The 22,787-nt window shown below is 52.3% G+C and overlaps 1 protein-coding gene across 1 annotated transcript in view; it reads right to left on the bottom strand.

Moving 5' to 3' along the window:
* Positions 1–14,704: 14,704 nt before the first annotated feature.
* Positions 14,705–22,787, bottom strand: part of Ush1c (USH1 protein network component harmonin) — a 48,205-nt gene continuing 40,122 nt past the window's right edge. Inside the window, exons 21-27 of the mRNA XM_032893586.1 lie at positions 21,219–21,260; positions 20,763–20,816; positions 20,361–20,460; positions 17,731–17,840; positions 16,574–16,629; positions 16,085–16,193; positions 14,705–15,098 (exon numbers count right to left, since the gene is read on the bottom strand). Of these exons, the coding sequence (XP_032749477.1) occupies positions 15,021–15,098; positions 16,085–16,193; positions 16,574–16,629; positions 17,731–17,840; positions 20,361–20,460; positions 20,763–20,816; positions 21,219–21,260 (549 nt within the window). The 3' untranslated portion in view covers positions 14,705–15,020. The remainder of the gene's footprint in view (positions 15,099–16,084; positions 16,194–16,573; positions 16,630–17,730; positions 17,841–20,360; positions 20,461–20,762; positions 20,817–21,218; positions 21,261–22,787) is intronic.

The raw sequence follows: 22,787 nt of genomic DNA, 5'->3' as shown, positions 1-22,787 counted from the left end.
TGTCCCTCGCAGCACCCTGGGCTCCCGCAAGGCCCGCCCCGCCCCGCCCCCACCTGCCGCTGGGCCCCGCCCTTCCAGATGCTCTTGTGGGGCGAGGGTGGGGTCTCACCCAATGCGCACGTGCGCTGTCTTGTGGGGCGAGGCGGTGTCTGAGTGGGAGTCGTAACCAAGATGATCCGGGTGAGCCCGAAGTGCGTGGATCTGGGATTCCCGAATGTAGATTCGCTGGAGCGCGGCTCAGCTGGATGTAGATCAGAGGGGTCCCCATGGGAACAGAGTGACACAAGCCCGCATCCGATTCAGTCCAAAGAAACTGTAAAGAACTTGAACTTAGGAGGGTGCTTGGGAATTTCCCAAGTGTCTCTGACTCGGGGTCACAGAGTGACCTCATAGCCCCAAAAGATTCAAGGTGTCCTTGCTAGCCAGTGGGAAGCTGGCCTGAACCCAGCTCTCTTCCCTTGTGGTGATTAGTGTGTGTGTGTGTGTGTCGGTGCGCGCGCGTGCGTGCCCGCATAGATACCAACAAAGGCCAGAAGTGGAACTTGGATCCCCTGGAGCAGGAATTATTGGTGGTGGTTGAGAGCTGCCTGGCATGGGTGCTATGGAGAACAGAACTCTGTCTCCTCAAGAGAACTCACAGGAGTACCATTAATCACGGAGACAACTCCCTAGTGCCTGATAGTTTTGAATAGTCCACTTGTCACAACCTAGAATCAATTAAGGACGTCAATTGAGCAATTGCCTAAATCAGGCTGGCCCGTGGGCATGTCTGTGGGTAATTGTCTTGACAATTAATTGGTGTGGGAAGACCTAGGCACTGTGGGCAATACTATTTCATGAACAGAGCCCTGGACTGTGCAAGAGTGGAGAGAGCTAGATGAGCAATAGGAGAGCAAGCAAGGATCAGAGAGCTAGCAAGGGAGGACCAGAGAGCAAGCAAGGGAGGACCAGAGAGCTAGCAAGGGAAGACCAGAGAGCAAGCAAGGGAGGACCAGAGAGCTAACAAAGGAGGACCAGAGAGCTAACAAGGGAGGACCAGAGAGCTAACAAGGGAGGACCAGAGAGCAAGCAAGGGAGGACTAGAGAGCAAGCAAGGGAGGACCAGAGAGCTAACAAGGGAGAACCAAAGAACAAGCAAGAGAGGACCAGAGATCTAGCAAGGGAGGACTAGAGAGGTAACAAGGGAGGACCAGAGCGCAAGCGTGATCCAGATGCGTATTCTTTCTGATTTTGCCTGTGGATGTGATACTATAAGCACCTGTATGTATCCACTCCCAATGCCCTGAATTCACTGTGTGGCCCAGACTAGCCTCAAATTCACAACCTTCCTCCCTTAGACTGGAGTTTTCTTTTATTCTATGTTTTCTCTACATTTTCTACATCATTCTTTGTGCTGTTACATGCTGGGCCACTGTCGTCTCTTTCAGTAGTTCAGTCATGAATACATAACCTTTCAGGCAACTGAGGACTAACGGGGGGGGGCGGCGGTGGTTGAGGGCACATATTAGTCTAGACTGCCTACTGCTGTCATCAGCTCTCAGGTGCCATCAGTCACCAGAGGCTCTGCTGCTGTGTGCACAGTGGCGCCACCTAGTGTCAGTTCTCGGAGCACATTCCCATCGTGAGGCAGCACAGGACCTGACGGTATTCCCTGTTCTGGCTCTGCCACAACTTCTTGTGTGGTATGGGGCCAGTCACCTTTCTGAGCTTCAATTTCCTCATTTCTGAATGGGAGGAGGAAGTCATGTAAGTTGGGATGAGATCAGGGGATCAAAGGGGCTTAGCACGCAGGGGAAGCAGGCTCTGTATGCTCATTGGAGTGTCTACAACTTCGTCCTACAACACCAAGACCCTACACTTGCCTCACCTGGGTCCTTACAGCAGACACAAGGCGTAGCTAAGTGTAAAGTTCTAGTGAAAAGAGCTGCAAGTGGATGGAGAATGTTTGGTCTGCAGTCTCAGGGACCCATTTACCTTGGGGACACATGTGTTAGACAGTATGGTATTGGCTGCCCAAACAGGCGCTCTGTAGCTGCCATGGGTGTGTGATAGGATTGCTTTGTAGCTGGGTTTAAAATCACTTCAAATGCCCATCAGTACAGGGCCACTGAAAACACAAGGAACCTGCCTGGTGAAGTCCTTCCCGGGGCTTCAGTGTGGCAAGCACAGAGAACATGGACAGGGAAACATCTCATGGACACAGGCATGGGGGAGCGTGTGCTATGTGATATCCTTTATGGACTGACTTGTACGTGTCCATACAGTGAGGGGCAGGCCTCTGGGCTTGTTAACCCTGGAGATCCTGCCACTTCTCTCACAGCAGGCCCTGGGAGAGTGCTCTAAGCAAAGGCATCCCACTTTGACAATTCTCAACTGTCCTGTGGCGGAACAATAACTGACCCTAGTTTAAGAGTCTGGATTCTCACTCCCTGGCAGGCAGGGTGGGTGTGGCTCTTCTGGGGCTGATGTTGCTCAGGCCTTTGTGTGGTTAACTGGGTAACTAGTGACCGTATCAGAGGACGTCTTCATGATGAGAAAGTCAGCAACAGAATAGGAGGCAATTTGGGCGATGACCCTTTCCAACAACCCCAACCAACAGGCTGGTTAAAAACAAAAGCAAATGAACAACAATGCCAAGCAACCAGAGCTTCCAGGGACTAAGCCACTACCTAAAGACTATACATGGACTGACCCTGGGATCCAACCTCATAGGTAGCAATGAATAGCCTAGTAAGAGCACCAGTGGAAGGGGAAGCCCTTGGTCCTGCTAAGACTGAACCCCCAGTGAACATGATTGTTGTGGAGGAGGGCGGTAATGGGTGGGGATGGGGAGGGAGAACACCCATAGAAAATGGGGAGGTAAAGGGGTTAGGGGGATGTTGGCCCGGAAACCGGGAAAGGGAATAACACTCGAAATGTAAATAAGAAATACTCAAGTTAATAAAAAAAAAATTAAAAAAAAAAAAAAACAAAAGCAAAATTCAGTGTGCATCCATCGTGTCATAGTTTACTTACTTGGCTGTGGCCAAAGTGACTTAAGGAAGGGTTGAGGGCATGGTAAACCATGGCGGGGAGGCGTGGCAGTAGGAACACAAGGCTGCTGTGCAGTTGCTTCTGTAGTCAGGCAGCAGAAGGAGTGGATGCCCCACGCTCTTTCTCTTTATCATTGGTTCCTCCAGACTCCTCGCCCGTGAGATGGAGCCGCCCACGTTCCCGATGCGTCTTCATATTCCTTGTCAGCCTGTTCTAAAACCTCCTGCACAGGTGTGCCCGGAGGCCCAGCTCCTTTTCGGGGATCCTAGATCCTATCAAGAAGATGGCGCTGAATGGTCACTCCCATGCTGTAGAACATGGTAGCAGAAGGATGGAGAACAACACGGGGACCGTTGGTACCAGTGGAGAAAGACGCTTCCTCCTGCTCCCTTCAGCCCATGGCTGTGGAGCTGTGTCTGGGTGGGAAGCAGACAGACAGTGCTTCTGTGGTCCCTCAGGGGAGCTGGGAATAGACGAGAGGACTGGGGTAGAGACATTTTGTCTGGAACTCTGGGAGCATCAGCGTCTCCCCACTCTGCCCTGGGTCAGGAGAGGAGAGAAAGTCCACATGGTGCCTGGCTATCTGCTTAATGGAGACTGGGGACTTAGATGGTGTGGGTAGATTAGATAATTCATATAGATCATGCCAGGTTCCCTTACCTCCAGGAAGAGCCACAGACTGAGGGAGGCGGGGGTTCCTCAATCCTAACATGAATGGACGCTTGGTGAGTCAGCGTGCCCCCGTCTCTTGACACCGTGAACCAGAGAAGAGGGGAGGGAACTCCGGACAACAACCAGGGCTAACATTATTTTCTGCTGGCCTGTTGCACAAGGGCTTCACATCTTTACAAATTAAAATGTTGCTCTTACTAGTTAAGAGTGTTTGTCTGTTTGAGACAGGGTATTGTGTAGTCCAGGGTAGCCTCAAACTTGCTGTCTTAGTCAGCAAGAGTTTCGCTGTGGAGAGACGCCGTGATCTTGGCAACTCTTATGAGGGAAAGCATTGAATTGAGGCTTGCTTTCAGCTCAGAGGTTTAGTCCATTGTCATGGCGGGAAGCATGGCGGCACTCAGGCGGAAGAAGTAGCTGAAAGGTCTACATCTGGATCTGCGGGCAGCAGGAAGAGAGAGACTCTGGGCTTGGAATGGGTTTTTTGAAACCTCAAAGTCCATCCCCCGGTGACACACTTCCTCTAGCAAGGCCACACCTCCTAATCCTTTCAAACAGCGCCACTCCCTGGTGACCAGTCATTCAAATCTATGAGCCTACGTGGGCCAGTCCCATTTAAACCACCACACTTGCTATGACGTCAAGGCTGGCCTTGAACTCCTGATCTTCCTACCTCAGTGTGCCTAGGGCTAGGATTACAGACATGTCACTACACCCAGTATCCCTAGTGTTTCCATCTAAGAGGCAGTCTCTCTATAGTCACCCAACCAAGATGGGCAATTCCTGTATACGATCTGTGTTATAGTTGAATGGAAAAATGCCCTCACATGCTCACATGATTTAACTTTTGGTCCCCATCTATTTTGGGAGGTTATAGAGCTGTTGGGAAGTGGGCTCTAGGTAGAAGAAGTGGGTCGCTGCAGAGTCGCTGGAGAGCAGAGACCTAGCCTTGCTTCCTGTCCCTTCCCTCTGTTTCCACACTGTTCCTATACCATGACCAGCCACCTCATGCTCCTGCCACCAAGTCCCTTGCTATGAAACACTGTAGCCCCTTAAACTGTGAGTCCAAACAACCCTTCATCCTGGTTACCTACCAGCTCGAAGACTCTTAAGGACAAGGTCACATTCTTGTTTCTTTTAGAACCTAATTTCCGAGCTAGTTCCGTGAGATCCCGGAAGGTGCCGGCTGGTCGCTCCTCAACTCCCATTCCCCAAAGCATCAGATCCCCACTGGGTGAAGCTGAAGAGGAAACCCCCCTCTGACCCCTGACAGACACCTCTGGTAGGGCCTACCACGGACTTGGCTGTCAGCCTGGAGGGATGGCCCAGAGATGGGCTGAGACCAGTGACCTGCCTCCTTCCACCACCTTCCTCCTTCCTAGAAAGTGTGCATAACCTGTGGCTTGGGGGCCACGTGAAAGCCAAGATGGCCGTGAATGAAGCACACATCTACAGAGGATAATTCATATTTCATTGACAGCTCTGCCAAAGGGACCTTAGCTCTGGTTTCCTGAGGCTGCCTGGGAGATGATTGGCTCGGGACTCACTTGCACGATGACGTTCATGCTTTTATAAGAGGCTCCAGGATGTTCATTGACATGTTCTCGATGAGCGTTCAGAGAAAGGCAGCTGTCTGAGGAGGCAGGTTTTAAGTAGTCATAGCATCTCTTCCTGGCTGTCTTAGTTGGGTTTTACTGCTGTGAAGGGACACCGTGACCAAGGCAACTCTTACAAGGAAAACATTTCATTGGGGCTGGCTTATGGGGTTCAAAGGTTCAGACCGTTATCAACAAGGCAGGAACATGGCGGTATCCAGGCAGGCATGGTGCAGGAGGAGCCGAGAGTTCTACTTCTTCAACGGAAGGCTGCTAGCAGAATACTGGCTCCCAGGCAGCCAGGACAGGGGTATTAAAGCCCATGGCCACAGTGACACATCTACTCCAACAAGGCCACACCTCCCAACAGTGCCACTTCCTGAGCCAAGCATCTACAAACCATCACACTGGCCTTGGACTTTGCAGTCACCAGAACCACGAGAAATAAGTCTGCTATTCCAGCCAATTCATGGTACCTCTGTCATAGGGGCCAGAGTAGACTCAGACGCTTGTGCCCTGACTAAGGGGGGTATAGCAGTACTGAGGCTGGGCAGCCCCTTGACTGTGATGCTGTGGGAGGAAACCCCTTCAGCGAAGACTCCTCCCTTCAAGTGGACGCACACCTTGAGGCAGACTCACAGCCTTGAGCTAACATATATCTGCTCTATAATTGTACTGTGGAAGTGCTCCCTTGTGACCTATAGCCAAATCTATTTTTAGCTGTAATGTGTACATTAAAAATTTAAACCGGCGAGTATATTTAATGTTAAGGTAAAAGCGACCCCAGTGGTTTGGAGAGAAATGTTGTCCTTTCCTCGGGAGCTTGAAAATCATAACAAATTTTTCTCTTGTCGCAGAGACCAGCTCCTGGAGGGATAGGGATTAGGGTGCTGGGGAGGGCTGGATAAGTGGAGATACTGTTTGTCCATCTAATGGGAGGAAGACCCTGGTTCAGCCAGTGGGTGCTGTGAGCCGAAAAGAGAAAGTCAGCGACAGGCATTCATTCTGTAGTTACTGTGTACAGATGGCCTTCCTCTGCCACCTACAAAGTGGGTGGTACTGTGTCCCTGAGAATCGGGCCCAGAGAGGCTAAGTGACTTGCTGTAGCTCACACAGCCCAGTAAGATACAGAACTTCTGTTAGAACCCAGTGTGGTTGGGTCTAGAATCTGTACGCTTTCTGTCCCAGTGGCTTTCAAAGTGTCCCCAGCATTCAATGGAGCTTTGTTGGGTGTGCCCATTCTCAGGACACCTCTCTACCATACCGCCTCCCATAGGGACAATAACAAGTAGCCATCCCTGCTCTCAGGACCCACGGTTTGAATAGGAATGGCCCCCAGAGACTCATGTAGTTGAATGCTTGGCCCTCAGGGAGGTGTGGCCTTGTTGGAGTAGGTGTGGCTTTGCTGGAGGAAGTGTGTCACAGTGAAGGTGGGCTTTGAGGTCTCAGAAGCTCACCTCAGTTTAATTCCTGCTGCCTGCGGAGCCAGATGTAGAACTCTCAGTTCCTTCCCCAGCGCCATGTCGGCCTGCATGCTGCCATGCTCCTCGCCATGACGGTGATGGATTAAACCTCCAAACTGTAAGCCAGCCTCAATTAAATGTTTTCCTTCATAAGAGTTCCTGCGGTCATGGTGTCTCTTCATAGCAATAAATTCCAAACTGAAACGGTCTGGTTGGGCAAAGAAGAGGAAAGGAGAAGAGAAAAGGAAGGAAAGGGAGGTAGATTGGCTGAGCTTGGGGGACACAGCTTTCTGGGAGCTTCGGGGGAGCATGGTGGTGGCATGTGCCCAGTCTGCCTAGGTGACAAAAGAGGGATGATGAGAGAATTGCTGAAGCAGGACGAGAATCTCAGAGAAAGGCCATGGAGCATGATGTAGGGGAGGAGGCTAGACGGCTTGTGCTCCATAATGTCTAAGCACGGCCTTCCCCATGTAGACACGTCCCTGAAAAATGCCCACAAGTCATTTGTGACACCAAGATGTCCTTGTAGAGGGGACAGCATCTCTGCTTTTCCTGTCATCCAATAACCAGCTTCTAAGTCCTCCTTCTATGTTCTTAACACTGGCCTCAAGTGTCCTTTCCAACTGACGACTTCTTTGCCCCGTTCCCCGCCATGGTGACTCCACCAAAAGGCCTGTCCCTTGGCCTCAGCCCTGTGTTCAGTCCCCAACATTTATCATCCAGCCTGGCCATGATTCACACGTGGGTCGGTCTCCCCTGCTGCCCTGGGAGCATAGCACTGCAGCTGAGGCTCATGACGTGTTGGCTGTGGCAGAGTTAAATAATCCCCATCAATATTTGTTAACTGGCTGGATGAATGAGTGGACAGACGAGTGACTGACTCAATCAGGGACCGTGTTTACCCTTGGGTATAGCAGCTGTTCGCTCACTCAGTGAAGTGGAAAATGGATGTTTATGAACCCGGTTCAGCTCGCTCGTTGATATACATGATGTCATTATGCTTTCTTTGCTTTTAGCAGATCGCTCCTTGCTTATTTACTGATGCATTTATACTAAGTGCTGGGCACCATGCGAATTGTTGGAGAAAAACTGGGGTGCACAGTGCATGCATCTAAGAAGCTGTTTCACCCTTGGGGTGTTCAGTACCTCACTGTCTTACTTAGGGTTTTACTGCTGTGAGGAGACACCATGACCACGGCAACTCTTATAAAAGAAAACATTTCATTGGGGCCTGGCTTACAGTTCGAGGTTTAGTCTATTATTATCAAGGCAGGCAGCATGGAGGTGTGCAGGGAGACAGAGTGCTGCAGGAGGCAAGAGTTCTACGTCTTGATCTGAAGGCTTCAGGGGACTGTATGCCACAGCGGTCACAGTTGGAGCATAGGAGACCTCGAAGTCCACCCCCACGGTGGCACGCTTCCTCTAATAAGGCCACACCTTTAATAGACCCACTCTCTATAGTCCAAGCCTGCAAACACTTGAGTCTATAGGGTTATTCCTATTCAAAGAACCACACTCACTATTCAGGCTTTTTTCTTTTTAAATAGTGCACACATGTGTGCATGTGCATGTGCGTGTGGGTGTGTCCTGTGTGCATATGTAGGTATGTGTGAATGTGGACATACATTTGCCATTGTGAACATACGGGACCAAGGACAACCTCAAGTGTCTCTTTCTATCCTGTCTGAGACAAGATATGTTTGTGTGTGTTGCTATGGATACCAGGAAGCTTCCAGGGATTCTCTTGTCTCCACCTCATATCTCACTATGCCTAAGATACAAATTCACTCCACTCCACTCCACTCCACTCCACTCCACTCCACTCCACTGTCTGCTGCTCTGGGGATCTGAACTCAGGTCCTCATGCTCACACAGCACACTCATGCTCGCACAGCATGCGCTTTGTGCCCTGAGCTGTCTGCCCAGCCCCATGCTTCAGGCTTTTGTTTATCCTGTTTTACTGTCACGGTGGATATAAGCTCTTGTGAGTGAGAGGCACTTTGGAAAATCTGATAAAAGCCTTGCAATCCCTCCTGAGATTGCAAACCTTCTCCAAACCTCTCCGCGGACTCAGACTTGGAACCAGCAGGTCTGTGGAAGCCAGGCAGTTGGGCGGTATCAACGGTTTTGCTCCGTATCAGGTAGCATTTGGCTCTGTGGTACCTGTACGCTGAACGCTGAGCCTACACAGTAGACTCTGCCTCCCCGGCCCTAGAGTTCCCCTTACCTGATAGAGAGTCCACAGTCAGAGTGGGCACCTGTGCCCTGTGCAGGCAGAGGGAGAACCTCTGCTGTGGTTGCTTTCCCAGCATGCCCGAGGACACTCTGCCAACCTCCCACCAGCCACTTTGTGTGTGTGAGCTGTGCTGAGATCAAACCTCTGGATTTCTCATGCTCATGTAGGAAGCCCTGGGGCCTCAGAGATTGGAAATCTGGTGTGAAGACACCGCTTTCACATCTCGCAGACACTTTGCCCTTTGTAGCCATGAGGATCAGACTGGAGCTGTCTGTCTAGGTGATGGTTCTGTTCCAGTGGGGTCAGACATCACGCTTCCAAGCCTGTGCCCGCCTCTGAAGCACAGTCACAAAGAGTCACGGGGCTGATGGGTAACAGCGTGAAGCGTTAGGTGAACACGGGTGGGGATTCACACTGCCCCCACAGCTGAGGGCAGGAACTGCCCAATGCCCATCGAGGATAGGTTGGTTAGATAAAAGGTGTTCTGCATACACGATGGGGTATGCAGCACCCATCTTTAAAAGGAAGGAAGGTAGAGCATTCCAGGAAGGACTGCCTAGTGTGTGAAACCCCCGAGTACCATCTCTAGCACCACAGAGAGGAAAAAGGAAAGTAGGGTGAAATCTCGACACATGGACCAATGTGTGAACCACAAGGGCATAATTGCTCTTTAAAAATTGTTTTGTAATGAGGGAGGGCGATATAGCTCAGTGAGTAAAGGGGCTTGCCACCAAGCCTTATGAGTTGGATCCCATGACACATGTGATAGAAGGAAAGAATTGGCTCCAGAAAGCTGACCTCTGACCCTCATACATGTGCTATGGTACACGGGCACCACATACATATGTGAACACTAAAGAAATTAAACTGTAAAAATTTAAATATTTTTATGAATCTATATTAACCATATAGAATAAGGGGTTTATATTTATGGACCGAATGCATCTTTGGTCACAGTCAGTCCCTCTGTCTCTTGTGTTCTCTTTGGTCTAACTCTGGGGTAGCTCAGGCTGGCCTCAATGCCTTGAGCTGTACCTCCAGAGTGCTGGGATCCTGGGTGTGATGTATGGGTGTCCTCTGTTCTCTTCACTGTCTTTCCTTCTCATTTTCCTCTCCCTTCTACCTGAGGAATTATAATAAGCAAAACAAACCAACCACCAAGAAGTAAAATGCTGTGGAAGTCCACTCATACTAGGTACCTCCAGCAGGCACATGGGAACGGAGAGTGCATGGTGGCTGCCAGAGGCTCTATGGTTCAGGATAAAGTGAATGAAGGTGAATATTTAAAACCCAGCATACATGTGTGAGCAGGAATGTAAGCACACATACTCGGCCAGTGGGAACCCTGCTCTGTAGAGAAAGGAGAGATGCGTGCATGCGTGTGTGTGTGTGTGTGTGTGTGTGTGTGTGCAGTGTGTGTGTGTGTGTGCAGTGTGTGTGCGTGCAATGTGTGTGTGCATGTGTGTGTGCATGTGTGTGTGCATGTGTGTGTGTGTGCGTGTGTGTGCACGAGTGTGAAGCATGTGTATGTGCAAGGTTCTGCACTGAGCTGTGCACGGAGAGGGGAAGGGTTCCCTCAGCTGATGTAGGTGCAAGTGAGGGCCCAGAGGGTGATAAGAGACTGACATTTGCCTAGAGCCACCTTCAGTAACTCCATTCTCAGCTGAGATGGGCCCACTCTGCCCTTTCTATGGCATGTATCCCAGGTTCTCAGGGAGTTAGTATTGATTGATGGGTCAAGAACATTCCTAAGCTTTGTTATCTCTGACTCTTTTAACCATCAGAATTCTAGGACTCGGCACTAATCTCTCCTATGACCAAAGAAACCAAGAAAGTGGGAGTGAATGTGACTTGGGTGAGGCGTCATGTCTCACTGCTAGGACATTTGAGGACCGGCTGTTGGAAAACCCAGTATCCCTGTCCTGGATCCCAAGTCACAGGGCCCACTCTTGTTTCTCCACATCTCATCCCAAGCACTGGCCACATCACCCAGAAGCTGTCGATACACACTGGGAAGATGACTCCTCCCTGGCTTGGGAGCACGGGGAAGGAAAGGGGGGAGGAAGGCCCGTATGCCAGAGAGTCCTCTGCAGATGCCCTTAGCAGCAGTTCAGGGCCACTTCCCTTCCTTCTAAACAGACCCCTCCCCCTTTATGGAGTGCATATGGCAGGGCGGGGCTGACCTCTGGCCCCATGGATGGACAGGTCACCCAAGTCCGGCCCATCAGGTCAGTCATACTCTACCTTGAGCTATAAGGACAGAGGTTTGGAATACCAGCAGCTACCTTGGCATTTGAGGATGAAGCTGGCCAGAGTGGGGCAGAGCCAAGAGATGGTATGGTGGTTAATTTCACACGTCAGCTTGGCAGGGCATGGCACCCAGACATTTGGACAAATACGTCTAGATACTTATCTATGAGGCTGTTTTTGAGGTGGGACTAACACTTACATCAGTGGACTTGGAGTGTTTGTCCATATTGCAAATCGACCTTTCTTACCTTGTTGAATCATTTCACAGTCTTAATAGATAAACCTGACAGGGGCTGGAGAGACAGCTCAGAGGGCAGGCGGGCTTGTGCAAGCCTGAGGAGCCAAGGTCAGACTCCTAGCACCATGTAAAAAGCCCCTGCACACATGTGTGTATATACTGTCATCCATGCCCACACACACTTAAAAACGTCAATGATCCCAGGGAAGAGGAAGTCTACTGATGGTCGGTCTATACGTGTGCTGAATGTACCCCAATCTGACTGTCCTGCCTCAGAGACCTTGGACTTGCTTGAGGCCATACTGTGTGAGCCTATTAACACAGCAAGGGCTGGAGAGACAGCCCAGCAGGTGAGAGCATGGACTGCTCTTGCAGAGGACCCAGGCTTGACCTCCCCAGCACCCACATAGAGGTTCTCAACCTATTTATAACTCCAGTTCCAGGGGATCTGACACCCTCTTCTGGCCTCTGAGGGTACTGCATGCACATGGTGCACAGACACTCAGGCCAAAAAAATCACCTTTACACATAAAACATTAAAAAATTAAAAAGCAACACAATGACCAATTAAAAAATCTCTATACATCTAATTATATATTTAACATACATGTATTGCTCCCTCTTCCCCAAACCAGTGTGTGTGTGTGTGTGTGTGTGTGTGTGTGTGTGTGTGTGTGTGTTCCTTATTCTTTGAGAGAACCTTGGCTAACACAGGAATCTAGAACAGAGTCCCAGTGCTTTGGTTTTAGCATTGGGTTCAGCAAAACCTCCTCAGACACTCCTGTATTCTGTCTCACTGCCTGAAGTGTCCTCTGGAGTTGGGTTTCTGTCCATTCCAGCCCTAAGAGTCAGAGGAGCGGCGAGCCCACGACTCACTGAGTTCTCAGCCATGCTAAACCCCAAGCTTCCTCGCACAGATGATCTGAGCCTTGAAGGATGCACAGGAGGTCCACGTGGGCTTGAAGCGATGTAATGAGCAGAGAAACAAGCACGAGGATCCAGAGACACAAAAGAACATGGCCAGACTGGGGACTAGAATCCAGTGTGGCCAGAGCCAAGGTCGTGACCCAGGGGAGAGAGGGCTGGAGGAGAGGGCAGGGACCAGGTGACATAGAGCTTTGACAGCCAGGTTTGGGCCCTGTCCTTAGGACAGGAGAGAGGCCTTGAAGACCTTTCAAGTGGGACAGGCACGATCTGGTTGCAGTTTCGACTCGCTCCCTCGCTTGCTTGCTTGCTCTGCAGTGGAAAGACAGATGACCCAAGGGAAACAGAAGCTGCCGGAATCTAATTCCATACGGCAGCCACATCTTTCTCACTTACATGGACTCCTGGAGCTACGGTGTCTGCATCTACATCCTAGCTCTCCGCTTACTCCCTGTGAAAGCTCGGGCTTCATACAGGGCGTCTCAGTTTCCTCCAGAAGACAAGAGAGCCATTTCCTTCCTCTGGTCCTCTGCAAGAATGGAGTACTGACTCCAGGTTTGGACTCCAGCGCAGTGCTAGATGCAAATATCTCAACCGGCCCTGCCTCTCATGTGCCACAAGTCGCATCCATGTTAGCTTTCTGTTACTGTAACAAAGTATCAAATTAAGAGGAGGGAAATTAGGGGCTGGAGATTTAGCTCAGTGGTAGAGCGCTTGCCTAGCAAGCGCAAGGCCCTGGGTTTGGTCCCCAGCTCTGGGGGAAAAAAAAAGGAGGGAAATTTTGTTTAAGGCCCACAGTTTTGGAGGCTTCTGTCCAGTGTGTGATTGGCTGCTTTCCAGCCTGTGGTGAAGTAGGATATCGTGGTGGGAACATTTGGCAGAGGGGCTGGAGTGAAAAAGAGAAGGAGAAAGTGTTGTGAACTAATTCACTTAGTGGAAACACTCCGGTGTTACTGACTGCCCACAGAGTGGGGACAAACCACACCACACCAAACCAAACCAAACCAAACCAAAAACCAACCAGAGAAAGGCCTGACAGAAGCCACTTAAAGCAGGAAGAGTTGGTTGGGGCTCTCAGCATCGGAAGGGATACAGCCCATCACGACGGGGAGGGCGTGATGGCAAGACAGGAAGTGAGACTAGGGCTATAAAGCCTTGAAGCCCGCCCGGAGTCACCCACTTCCTCCAAGAGGCTACACTTCCTAAAGATTCCACAACCTTCCAAGACAGTGCCACCCGCTGGGGGAAACCAAGTGTTCAAACCCGTAAGCCTGCGGGAGACATTTCTCTTTCTAACCTGTAAACCCTCAAAGACCTAGAAGTTCCCTGGAGGTTCCACCATTTAGTTTCTCCTCTTCCTGTTGGCACCAAACAGAGCATACAGGCCTTACGGAGACCCTGCCGGTCCAAAGGATAGCACCATGTAGGTGGAAATACTTCGACCAACATGCACTCGTAGCTGTTAACATCCACCACGGCACACAGCAGAGCCGAGCTGCTTCCCCACCCCGATCTCATGGCTGCCTTGGCTATGGCTTCTTTCCTTGCACAGCATTACCGGAGAGTGTCACATGACATACTACTCCTCTAGGCAGGGACAAGACTGAGATTGAAGTCTGGTGTCTGCATAGCCTTCTTTCCGTGGTAAAGTTGAGCGATGTAAATGGAACTTCCTTAAGATGGGGACTGTGTATAGCCAGCAGATCTCAGCTCTGCTAAAACTCGCTGTAAAACACCGCCTGGTCCAGTCCCCTTGGACTTCCAGCTTCAGCTGTCGCCTGGGATCTGCCCTAAGCCCTACTTTATACACGCCATCTATCAGGATCTTTCTGATTCTCGCAGACGAGAATCTGATCAGTGCTGCGTATTTTGGGTTTGATTTGGGATAACAACTCTCTCCAGGGACTATCTGAGAGGTCCTGTCTTGTCTCTACTGATACCCTCTTTTCTCTTCCCTAAGGTTCTGCTGGGTTATATTCTGTGCAGGGGTGCACCTTATCCTCCTCACCCCATCCTGGGAACCTCAGGAGACACAGCATAGTTTCCGATAACAGCTGGGCCACTCTACGCCTCCAGGTGCCCCTTTGAGAGAATAGGGCCAAACCCTGCTACACACCTTCACTTCTCTCCTCTCTGCCAGCGACACCCTGAAACCCAGCTTGGATCCTGCTACCTCCTGAGCTCTGAGCCAACCCTGGGTATCGGTCCTGTGTAGCATGTCTAGATCACAGCCGTGGGGCCACAACCTTCCGGTTTTCCATTTAACTGCTGTCCACGCACATTCGTCCTCAGAGGCTGGAGACGGAGCCAATGTATTTATTAGTGAGTTCACCATCAGGTTTCCAGCAGGGATTACAGTAGGAGGGAGTGCAATAGGGAGGTGCAGGACCTGGGCGCCCTTAGGTCTCAAGAAAGGAATACTCTAGAGCAGGGAGGGCCAACTTAGAGCCGGAAGAAATGGGAGTGGAATCCCACAGACCACTCCAGAACAGCAGTTGGTCCTTGCTACACCTTTTGCTGGCTTTCAGAGGAGGGGCCAGGTCACAGGGCTTCGGGGGACAGTTTCCAGGGAGATTTTCTACACCTGGTGACTGGTGTCTCTCAGGCTGACTTCAGGGGCTGGGTGCCGAGCTTGCCAGCTTCCAGGATGGGTCTGGCTGGCTTCTCTCTCTGGACTTTAAAAGAAGGTTCTGTGGAGAGGAGGAAACAGATGGGGTAGACAGGACGTGTATATGGCCCTCTGTTCATGGCCGGCCCCACCGTAGCAGCACAAAGCCCTTCCAGCCTTCAGGGGCCCCCTCTCAGTTCAGCCCTGAGTAGAAACACACCAGCCACAGCACCCAGGAAGTCAGGGAGGAAGACAAAGGGGTGTCGGGATGGGAGGGGGGACGGGAGCAGCAGGAAAGGCAGGAATCGCTTGTTAGGAAGAGCAAGCATCGACAGAGCAGACATTGAGGGCCATGGTAGCTAGGTCCACTGTCATGGTGCATGAAGCATGATTATGACCAATAGTTTGGAAAAATTGCGACAGAAAGAAAGCAGCCGTGTTTGGAGCTGTGCTGGTTGTGGTCATTGGGCCACAATCAACTCCAGTGTCACAGCCACCAAACCCAGGACACAGATAGAGAAGCACTCCAAAACTTGGCTCCCTGGCACAGCAGAGGGAGCCCAGATCAAGGCAGGATGGAGACCAAGGAGAATGAGGGCTGAGCAGGGGAGCCCGCCAACCCTAGTTCTTTGGACCAGCTTGAGGAGGTTGAATGGCGTGGCTCTGCCTGAGCAGGGCGTGGGGATCCTGCAGGGGTTCTGGTGGGAAATAGGTCCCTGTGAGGAGATTCAGGAGGCTTTAGTGTTCTCCAGCCTTGTCCAGCAGTGGGGAGACACCATTGTGCTCAGGGCTGCCCTGCTCCAACCAGGTTCTGAGTGTGACCCAAAGCGGGTCCCAGGACCTGTGGGCATCAGGACTCTCAGGTCCTAAGCCAGTGCCCCCAGCTGGTCTTTGTGTACCCCCATAAGCTCTAGAGTCTCAGCCATTGACAGCAGCCCCAAGAGAGGCATTCCTGCAGGCCGCCTCTGTCTTCCTCTAGACACCAGTCCAAAGAACCTGCCAGGGTCATGGGCAGCACATGACACGCAGCGTGGGCAGACAGGGCCCCGCGGCTGCCTGCCTAGTCACCGTGGGCTCCAGCTGCAGGAAAAACCCGTGTCTACACACGGGCTCATAGGCTTCAAGCTGCTTTCGGACCGGCTGGGGGCTTTCGGCTGCAGAGGAGGGAAGAGAGGAGCTACACATGCAGGGTGGAGCAGGAGACAAGAGGGAGGGCCCAGTTACTGCTGGGGGAGGCTCGGCAGGCTCTCACCCTGCACTGAGTGTCTGTTTCTTCAGTACTGCCTAGCCCTGGTTCTGCTATAGACACTATAGAATTCTCAAGCTATATGGAATGAGCCACTCTAGGCAGCTGAGGATGGGCCAATGACTGTGAGCCAACACTACTCAGGCCCATGACTCTGGTCCAGGGTATCTCTAGCCCAGGGTGTTCTTGGCCCCATGACGACCAGCAGATGTGTGACCAGGATACCCCTTTCACTGGGTGAGACTGAAGAAAGGTGGCTAGGATCCTGGGAGGGAATGGGGTGCAAGGGCAGGGTGCCTGTTCACACTTACAGTTCATCATCGTATTCCTTGGGGGGACAGACGGCAACCACAAGGTCTATCCAGTCCTGTAGGGAGAAACCGTGTGACCGCATAGGACACACGGAGAAGCATGTGATGGATCTGCCTGGTGTTCTGTTCCGCTCCTGGGCATTGTAACCCAGGGCCAGCCAGGGCACAGTGAGGGCTAGGGCTCGTTCTGGAGACCCACACTATAGGAAAGCGCTCCCCCTGGAAGCAGCCCTGCTAGACCCTCAGACGTTACCAAGCTCCCAGTTGTGGATCTATGGACCAGGGCTGGGGCAGCCACTTGAGGATCATTTATGAACTCACAGCTGTACCCCCCCTTATAGTCTTGAGTACCACTGACAAGCAGCACCCCTACCCCTGAGCCATAGCAAACACGGGCTCGCTTGGCCTCTCTGATCTTGACAGTCCCCTCGATGGCATCTCCACCATTGTTGGCTTGCCCATCACTGTCCACCCTGGCTTTGGCTGGCAAATTTTGAAAGAGCGCCAATCCCCAACCCCATGCCAAAGCTCCTAAGATTGAGCTGAACTCTCCCCGCCCTGGAACCTCCCTCCATCCACTGAAGGAGCACAGAACACAGCCGCTCCCTCTGTCCTAATCCAGCCATTCAGATCACCAAAGACGGTCATCGTGTTACCCGTTGGTCTTCTCTTCTCCACATCCTGTCATGTGGGTCCCAGGCCCATCTGGTCAGCTTCCTCGGCACTGAACTTAATACCTCAGGCTCAGCTGCCTGCACACAGTGGCACAGGTTGTGCACTGCACAGCGCGAGTGGGTAGCATCTACATTACAGTCTGTAGGAGGGCACCCCCTTCAGACTGTGCAGTGCACATCCCGAGAGACTCCATGTGGGAGCCCTGGTCCGTGTGGGTATCTGCTAAGCATGGAGCAGGCTACATCCACGCTTGCATCTGCCCTCTGGGCTGTTCACTCTCTAGCAGCCCCCAATACCCTTTTGATTCTTCCGTAGCACACACACACTTAAGAGAAGACCTTGGAGGTTTTTTTCCCCCCCCATCTCCAGCTTTTCAGGTCCAATCCACTGTCTGGACCTTGGGTACCAGCCCTGGACTTGGCCATGCCATTGTAAGACCAGGGTCTGAGGCAGGGTGAGGGAAAAGAGGGGCTCGCTCTCACCCCGCCCTGACTCCAGGCCTTCTGCAGGGCAGCCTCAGCCTCAGCCAGGGTGTAGTCCGTCACGATCTTGCCGTTGATGGCCATGATCTCATCCCCTTTCACAACGCCACCTTCAGGAAGAAGCAGACAGGTGTTCACCTGGACCACTTGTGACCTGTGCCTGGTTCAGGGGTCTCTGTGGCTCATGACTGTGGGGCAGTGGAAGGGGCCACACCCTGGGCTCCTGAAAGCTCTTGGAAGGCAAAATAGGCCCAGTTCCTCAAAGGACCCTCCTGCAGGTCCCCTCTAGGCTCTCTAGAGCCATTAAACCACAGAGGAGTCCTTGGCATCCCCTAATCTGCACACTGTAGCAAGACAGACCTGCATTTCTGGGGCAGTTCAAAGAGCCTGAACCATCAGGGGCATCTACACCTCTCCAATGCCGGCCATGCTTGCTCTATCAGAAACCAGTCCCTTTCATTCCCTCCCAGCACCCCGTTCTCCCCTTGCTCAGCATTTTTTTCACAGTGTGACCACAGCTATTCAAATGTTTGCTGATGGCCCTTCCAGTCATCCTCCCAGCTCCATTTTTCCTGGCCCTCCATACTCGGCTTGGCTCTTCTCATAGGACATAACACAATGGGGGCCCAACGGAGGAGTATTGAATAGAAGAACAGCGCTGAAGCAGTGGCTGGCTAAGCCATCCTGGGATCTAGTGATTCTAAGAAGTCATCAAGTACAGACTGAAAAAGACTCTCGCTGCAAGACGACCAGTGAGTCTCAGAAGTGCTATGTACTGTGGCTCTCTAAGTGAACAGACTGTGTATGACTTCCCACACCTCTTGCCCATCATGCACCTCCTTTTTGTAAAGAATTCTGGTTTTGATGTGCACAGAACTCTGGATTGCGGGGAAATCAATCACTTGGAAGCCTCGACAGTGTGGAGACCACAGGAATGTGGTGTGTGTCAGCAAGGTTCAGAACTCACGTTCCTGTCACTGGGATGTCTAAATCAGCATGGGACCAAACCTCAAACAGCAGATTTCCCTGGGCAGTTGGGGCTGAGGATAAGTGACTCTTGGCAAAGTCACAAAGGGACTCAGGGAGTAGCACAGGTCCTCTTTCGTCCTTCCCTGACAGACACGGGTGGGACAGGCAGCAAACTGTCCTTCAGGTTGCATAGACATGGGGGTGGGAGAGGAGAGTGTCCAGTCATAGGAATTTAGGACAGCTTCCTGGATGAGCAGAAGCCTCTGTGGGCTGAGGTAAAGGCTCCAAGAGGGACACAGAGGACTCTCTAAGGCCAAGGCCATGGTTGGCAGGGCTGGACAGTGCCCAGAGTAGCCAGAGTGCACTGCCTGCCTAGGTAACTGCTAAAGCCCAGCTGCTGTTGACCAAGGGCCTTTCATTCCAGACTCCTGTCTCAGGCTCAGGTCCTCTGCTGCTCCATCCTGAGCCCCGGTGCCTATGGGAAGGCTTTGCTCTAGCCTGAAGGGTTATTCCTGCTCTAACCTAGGATTGAAGGGGGCCCGGGCCCTACAGAGTACTATTCCTAGAGGGCAGAAGCCAGAGCTCTGTGGCAGAGGCATCAGTAACAGTGGAGTTTGAAACGCAGGGTGTCAAAGGCTGTCAGGTGAGCTGATAGTGTGAAGCAAGAGACAGCCCGGATCCTGAGTCGGTAAACAGTGGATTCCAGGTTTCCGTTTATTTTCGAAACAGGGTCTTGCGTAGCTCAGGTTGGCCTCAAACTCACTATGTTGCCTTGAACTTCTAAACCTCATGCTCCCAGCTCCCAAGTGCTGGGACTACAGACACAGGTCACCGATCCTGGCTTATACGGGGCTGCAGCTGAGTGCTAGGCAAACGCTGTATTAGCTGAGCAGACTGTTTTTGTTGAAAGGAAAAGAAGGCACGGGGGAGGGGCAGTTTATACAGGGAAGGGATGGGAGGTCTCTGGCCTATGGGAGGGCCAGGCTGGGGAAGCACCTAGAGATGCTACCTATCCTGGGCACTAAACAAATGACCGATTTGCCTGGATTCACGTCAAGCCTGGCATCTCTTACTGACAGGGGATCCTGTTTCTAAACTGTGGCATGAATCACCATGCTGAATACCTGGGGATTCTGAAAACCGTGATATCCTTAGTCCCAGGGCTGTACCAGGCCCACGGACTCATGCCTGGTCTGTGACTCATCCCACAGATCAACTGCTCCATGAGGATGCTTCTCTCCTGCTCTCTGCACGCCCCTTCTCCCTGGAAATCTTCCTTCCCTTCCCAGGCTGCACCAGTCATCTTTGTAGGCTTCACTGCGTCCCGCAACCCCCTTCCTGGGTTCTCGTGGCTTCTGTCCCACCAGCATTTCCCATCCACCCTTGGCTGACAGTCCTACTCTAAGGCTCTGGGCCCATTTTTGCCACTAGCCTGGGAGTTCCTAGAGGGCAGGATGGCATCTGGGCATGCCACTTCAGGTCCTGGCACCATGGCACAGCCTCAGGCAATGTCTGAGACTAGCTAGGTGGTCTGCTGGATGGATCTGACATTTCTGAGCAACTGTGCAACCATTTGAATCCCAGTGGATGTCTGCTCTCCTGGGGCGTCTGGTATAGTCATCATAGCATCCCCCAAACAGGCAAAGCCTGCCCACACTCACCATGCCGCTCTGCAGCTCCTCCTTCATAAACAGCAGAGACGACCACCTTCCCCACGGGGGAGTCCACTCCACCCTCCAGGGCCAAGTCTAAAGACCCCTCCTGGGCAGAGGAAAGCAGGTCTCAGGCAGCCACACAGTCAGCAGCCTGCAGAGCACCAACAAGTCTGACAGGGCTATGGTGCACAGAAGGCATGAGACCACGTAGTGCAGCGGCCATGAGAGAGTCACGGGAGAAGGAAGGTCTGGGTTGAGTATGTATCCCGCCCTTCCCACCCCCAAGGAACAGCATTCCCAGGGGAGCAGGGACCCTGCTGAGTCACCTAGGAGTAGAATAATAACCAGGGAACCAAGATGGCAGGGCAGAGAGGGTGGGTGACCAGCCTCTGCTCCATGACCAGGTACCTTCTTGATTCTCAGCAGCCGGATGTCCTTCCCTGCAATCTGTTCTGGCGAGAACTAGAAAGAGAAAACCACAGTGGGAATGAACAACTGTGAGTTTGCTGAAGGGTAAGAGTGTCCCTGACCTCGACAATGGACCCATTGCATGGCAGAAGAAGAGAACCGAGTACCACAAGTTATCCTTTGACCTCCACATGCATGTATGGCTTATGTGCACACAAACATGCACACACACACACACACACACACACACACACACACACACACACACACACACACACACACACACCATGGTTCTCACAGAAAGGCTATCTAATAGAGCCTTTGCAGGAAAGAGCATCTGGGGGCGTTTTTGGGGCCCTTTGTGTGCCCCAGGGTTCTCCCTCAGTTTTGGAATGGCTCCCTCTCCCTGCCACCCCCCCTCCCGCACCAGCTCCAGGCTGGAGAGTCCCCTCTTACCATGGAGTAGGGATCAAAGCCTTCTTCATATTTTCGGAAATCCTGGAAGCAAAGAAAGGGGTTTAGGATGGTGAGAAGCAGCCATGGAGGTGCACTGCAAACGAAGCACAGACAGGCAGGGGAGAGCGCAAGCAAGCCAGATTCCAGGGGCCAGAGGTGGGCAGGGGGTTGGGAGTGGTGGTGGTCAGGATGGAGGCAGAGGGAGGAGACTGGCAGCCATAGTGGATGGAGTAAGGGGGCAGAGTAAGCAAGAAGCCGTAGGAAGTGCTTGGAGAAGCATGGCCCTGTCCCTGCTCTGTTCAGTGGATGGCCACCTGTGGCTCCAGGGATACCACTGGGGTCTGGATGCCCAGGCAGTGGCCCTTGCCTCACAAAATGTCTGGAGGTTGTGACCAGGTCATAAGGGTGAATCCACGGCTCTCCACTCAGTGCTCTGACCTCACGGAGGGGAGCAGGCCTGTCTAGTGGGCTTCTTGACCTGCAGAACCCAGCCACAAAGTGACTGAGGAAGGCAAGTGGCAGTCTGTACCAAGGGAAGGAGGGAGGTGGGGTAAGATTAGGGGGTGGGCTCTGGCTACTCTTTGCTGATCCAGGAGTTATGATTCATGCCTCCCTCCCAAGAGAGATGGAAAGGACACAGCTCTGGGGCCCTGACTTGGTAGGGTTGCTGGGGAGAAATGGGACAGGACTTGAAGGCACGCAAATCCAGGGCAAGTGGCCCAGGAGTCACATACACGATAAGCCAAACTAGGGTACCCACTGGCCTCAGGAGCCAGGGTGGTATTCTCGAATTAAGGCCCCCCAAAACACAGCCAGTCCCCACTGGGAAGATGGCCACCCGGTTCCCTAGGCTGCACCAAGTCTCTCCTGAGGTCTGCAGTCAGCACTGTGAGCAGACCAGAGATCCTGCCCTTGCACAGATTGCAACTATGAAACACTAGGCCAGAGATGAGGGCCCGACTTCAGCGATGGGTCACATCCAGGTCAGTCTATGCATGTCAATCAGCACGTAGAACAAGGGACACAGCACATCTAAGCACCAGAGAGGTACTAGGCAGAATCTGGGACCTGTGTCCTTGTCACCAAGAGAGACCTATCTATCCCTAAGTACTGGGTCACGCTGGCCCTACTCCCCTTTGTGGGACCCTGAATACTGTTCTCAGGAATGGCTGGGTGGCAAGTCTTGTTTAAAATCTGAGACTTCTGAAACATTACAGCTGGTTTGCCTTAAAAGAGTCACACCCTCCATTTGGCAGATGGGGAAACTAAAGCCGGAGAGGTGACATTAATGCCTAAGGTCATGAGTCGGAGGAGGAGGCCAAGGGTTTAACTGGAAGCTTGAAGCCTTATACTCCTGAGCTGTTGTCCTTTTCCTTTTGAGAGTTCTTGGCGTCTCCAGCTATGGGGTCCTTCAGGGCCTGTTGGGCAAGGACTGTGCTTTGAGGCGGGTGAGTAGATAGCAGAACCGGTGTCCTGGGTCTAAATCCAGGCACAAGTAGGGGTGCTCCATGGCTCCTACGTCTGCCTCACCTCTGTGCCAGCGGGAGGACAAACAGACCCACCTCCAGC

The sequence above is a fragment of the Rattus rattus genome, chromosome 2 (assembly GCF_011064425.1).
Source record: "Rattus rattus isolate New Zealand chromosome 2, Rrattus_CSIRO_v1, whole genome shotgun sequence".
NCBI lineage: Eukaryota > Metazoa > Chordata > Mammalia > Rodentia > Muridae > Rattus > Rattus rattus.
This window is presented reverse-complemented; position numbering and strand designations above follow the sequence as displayed.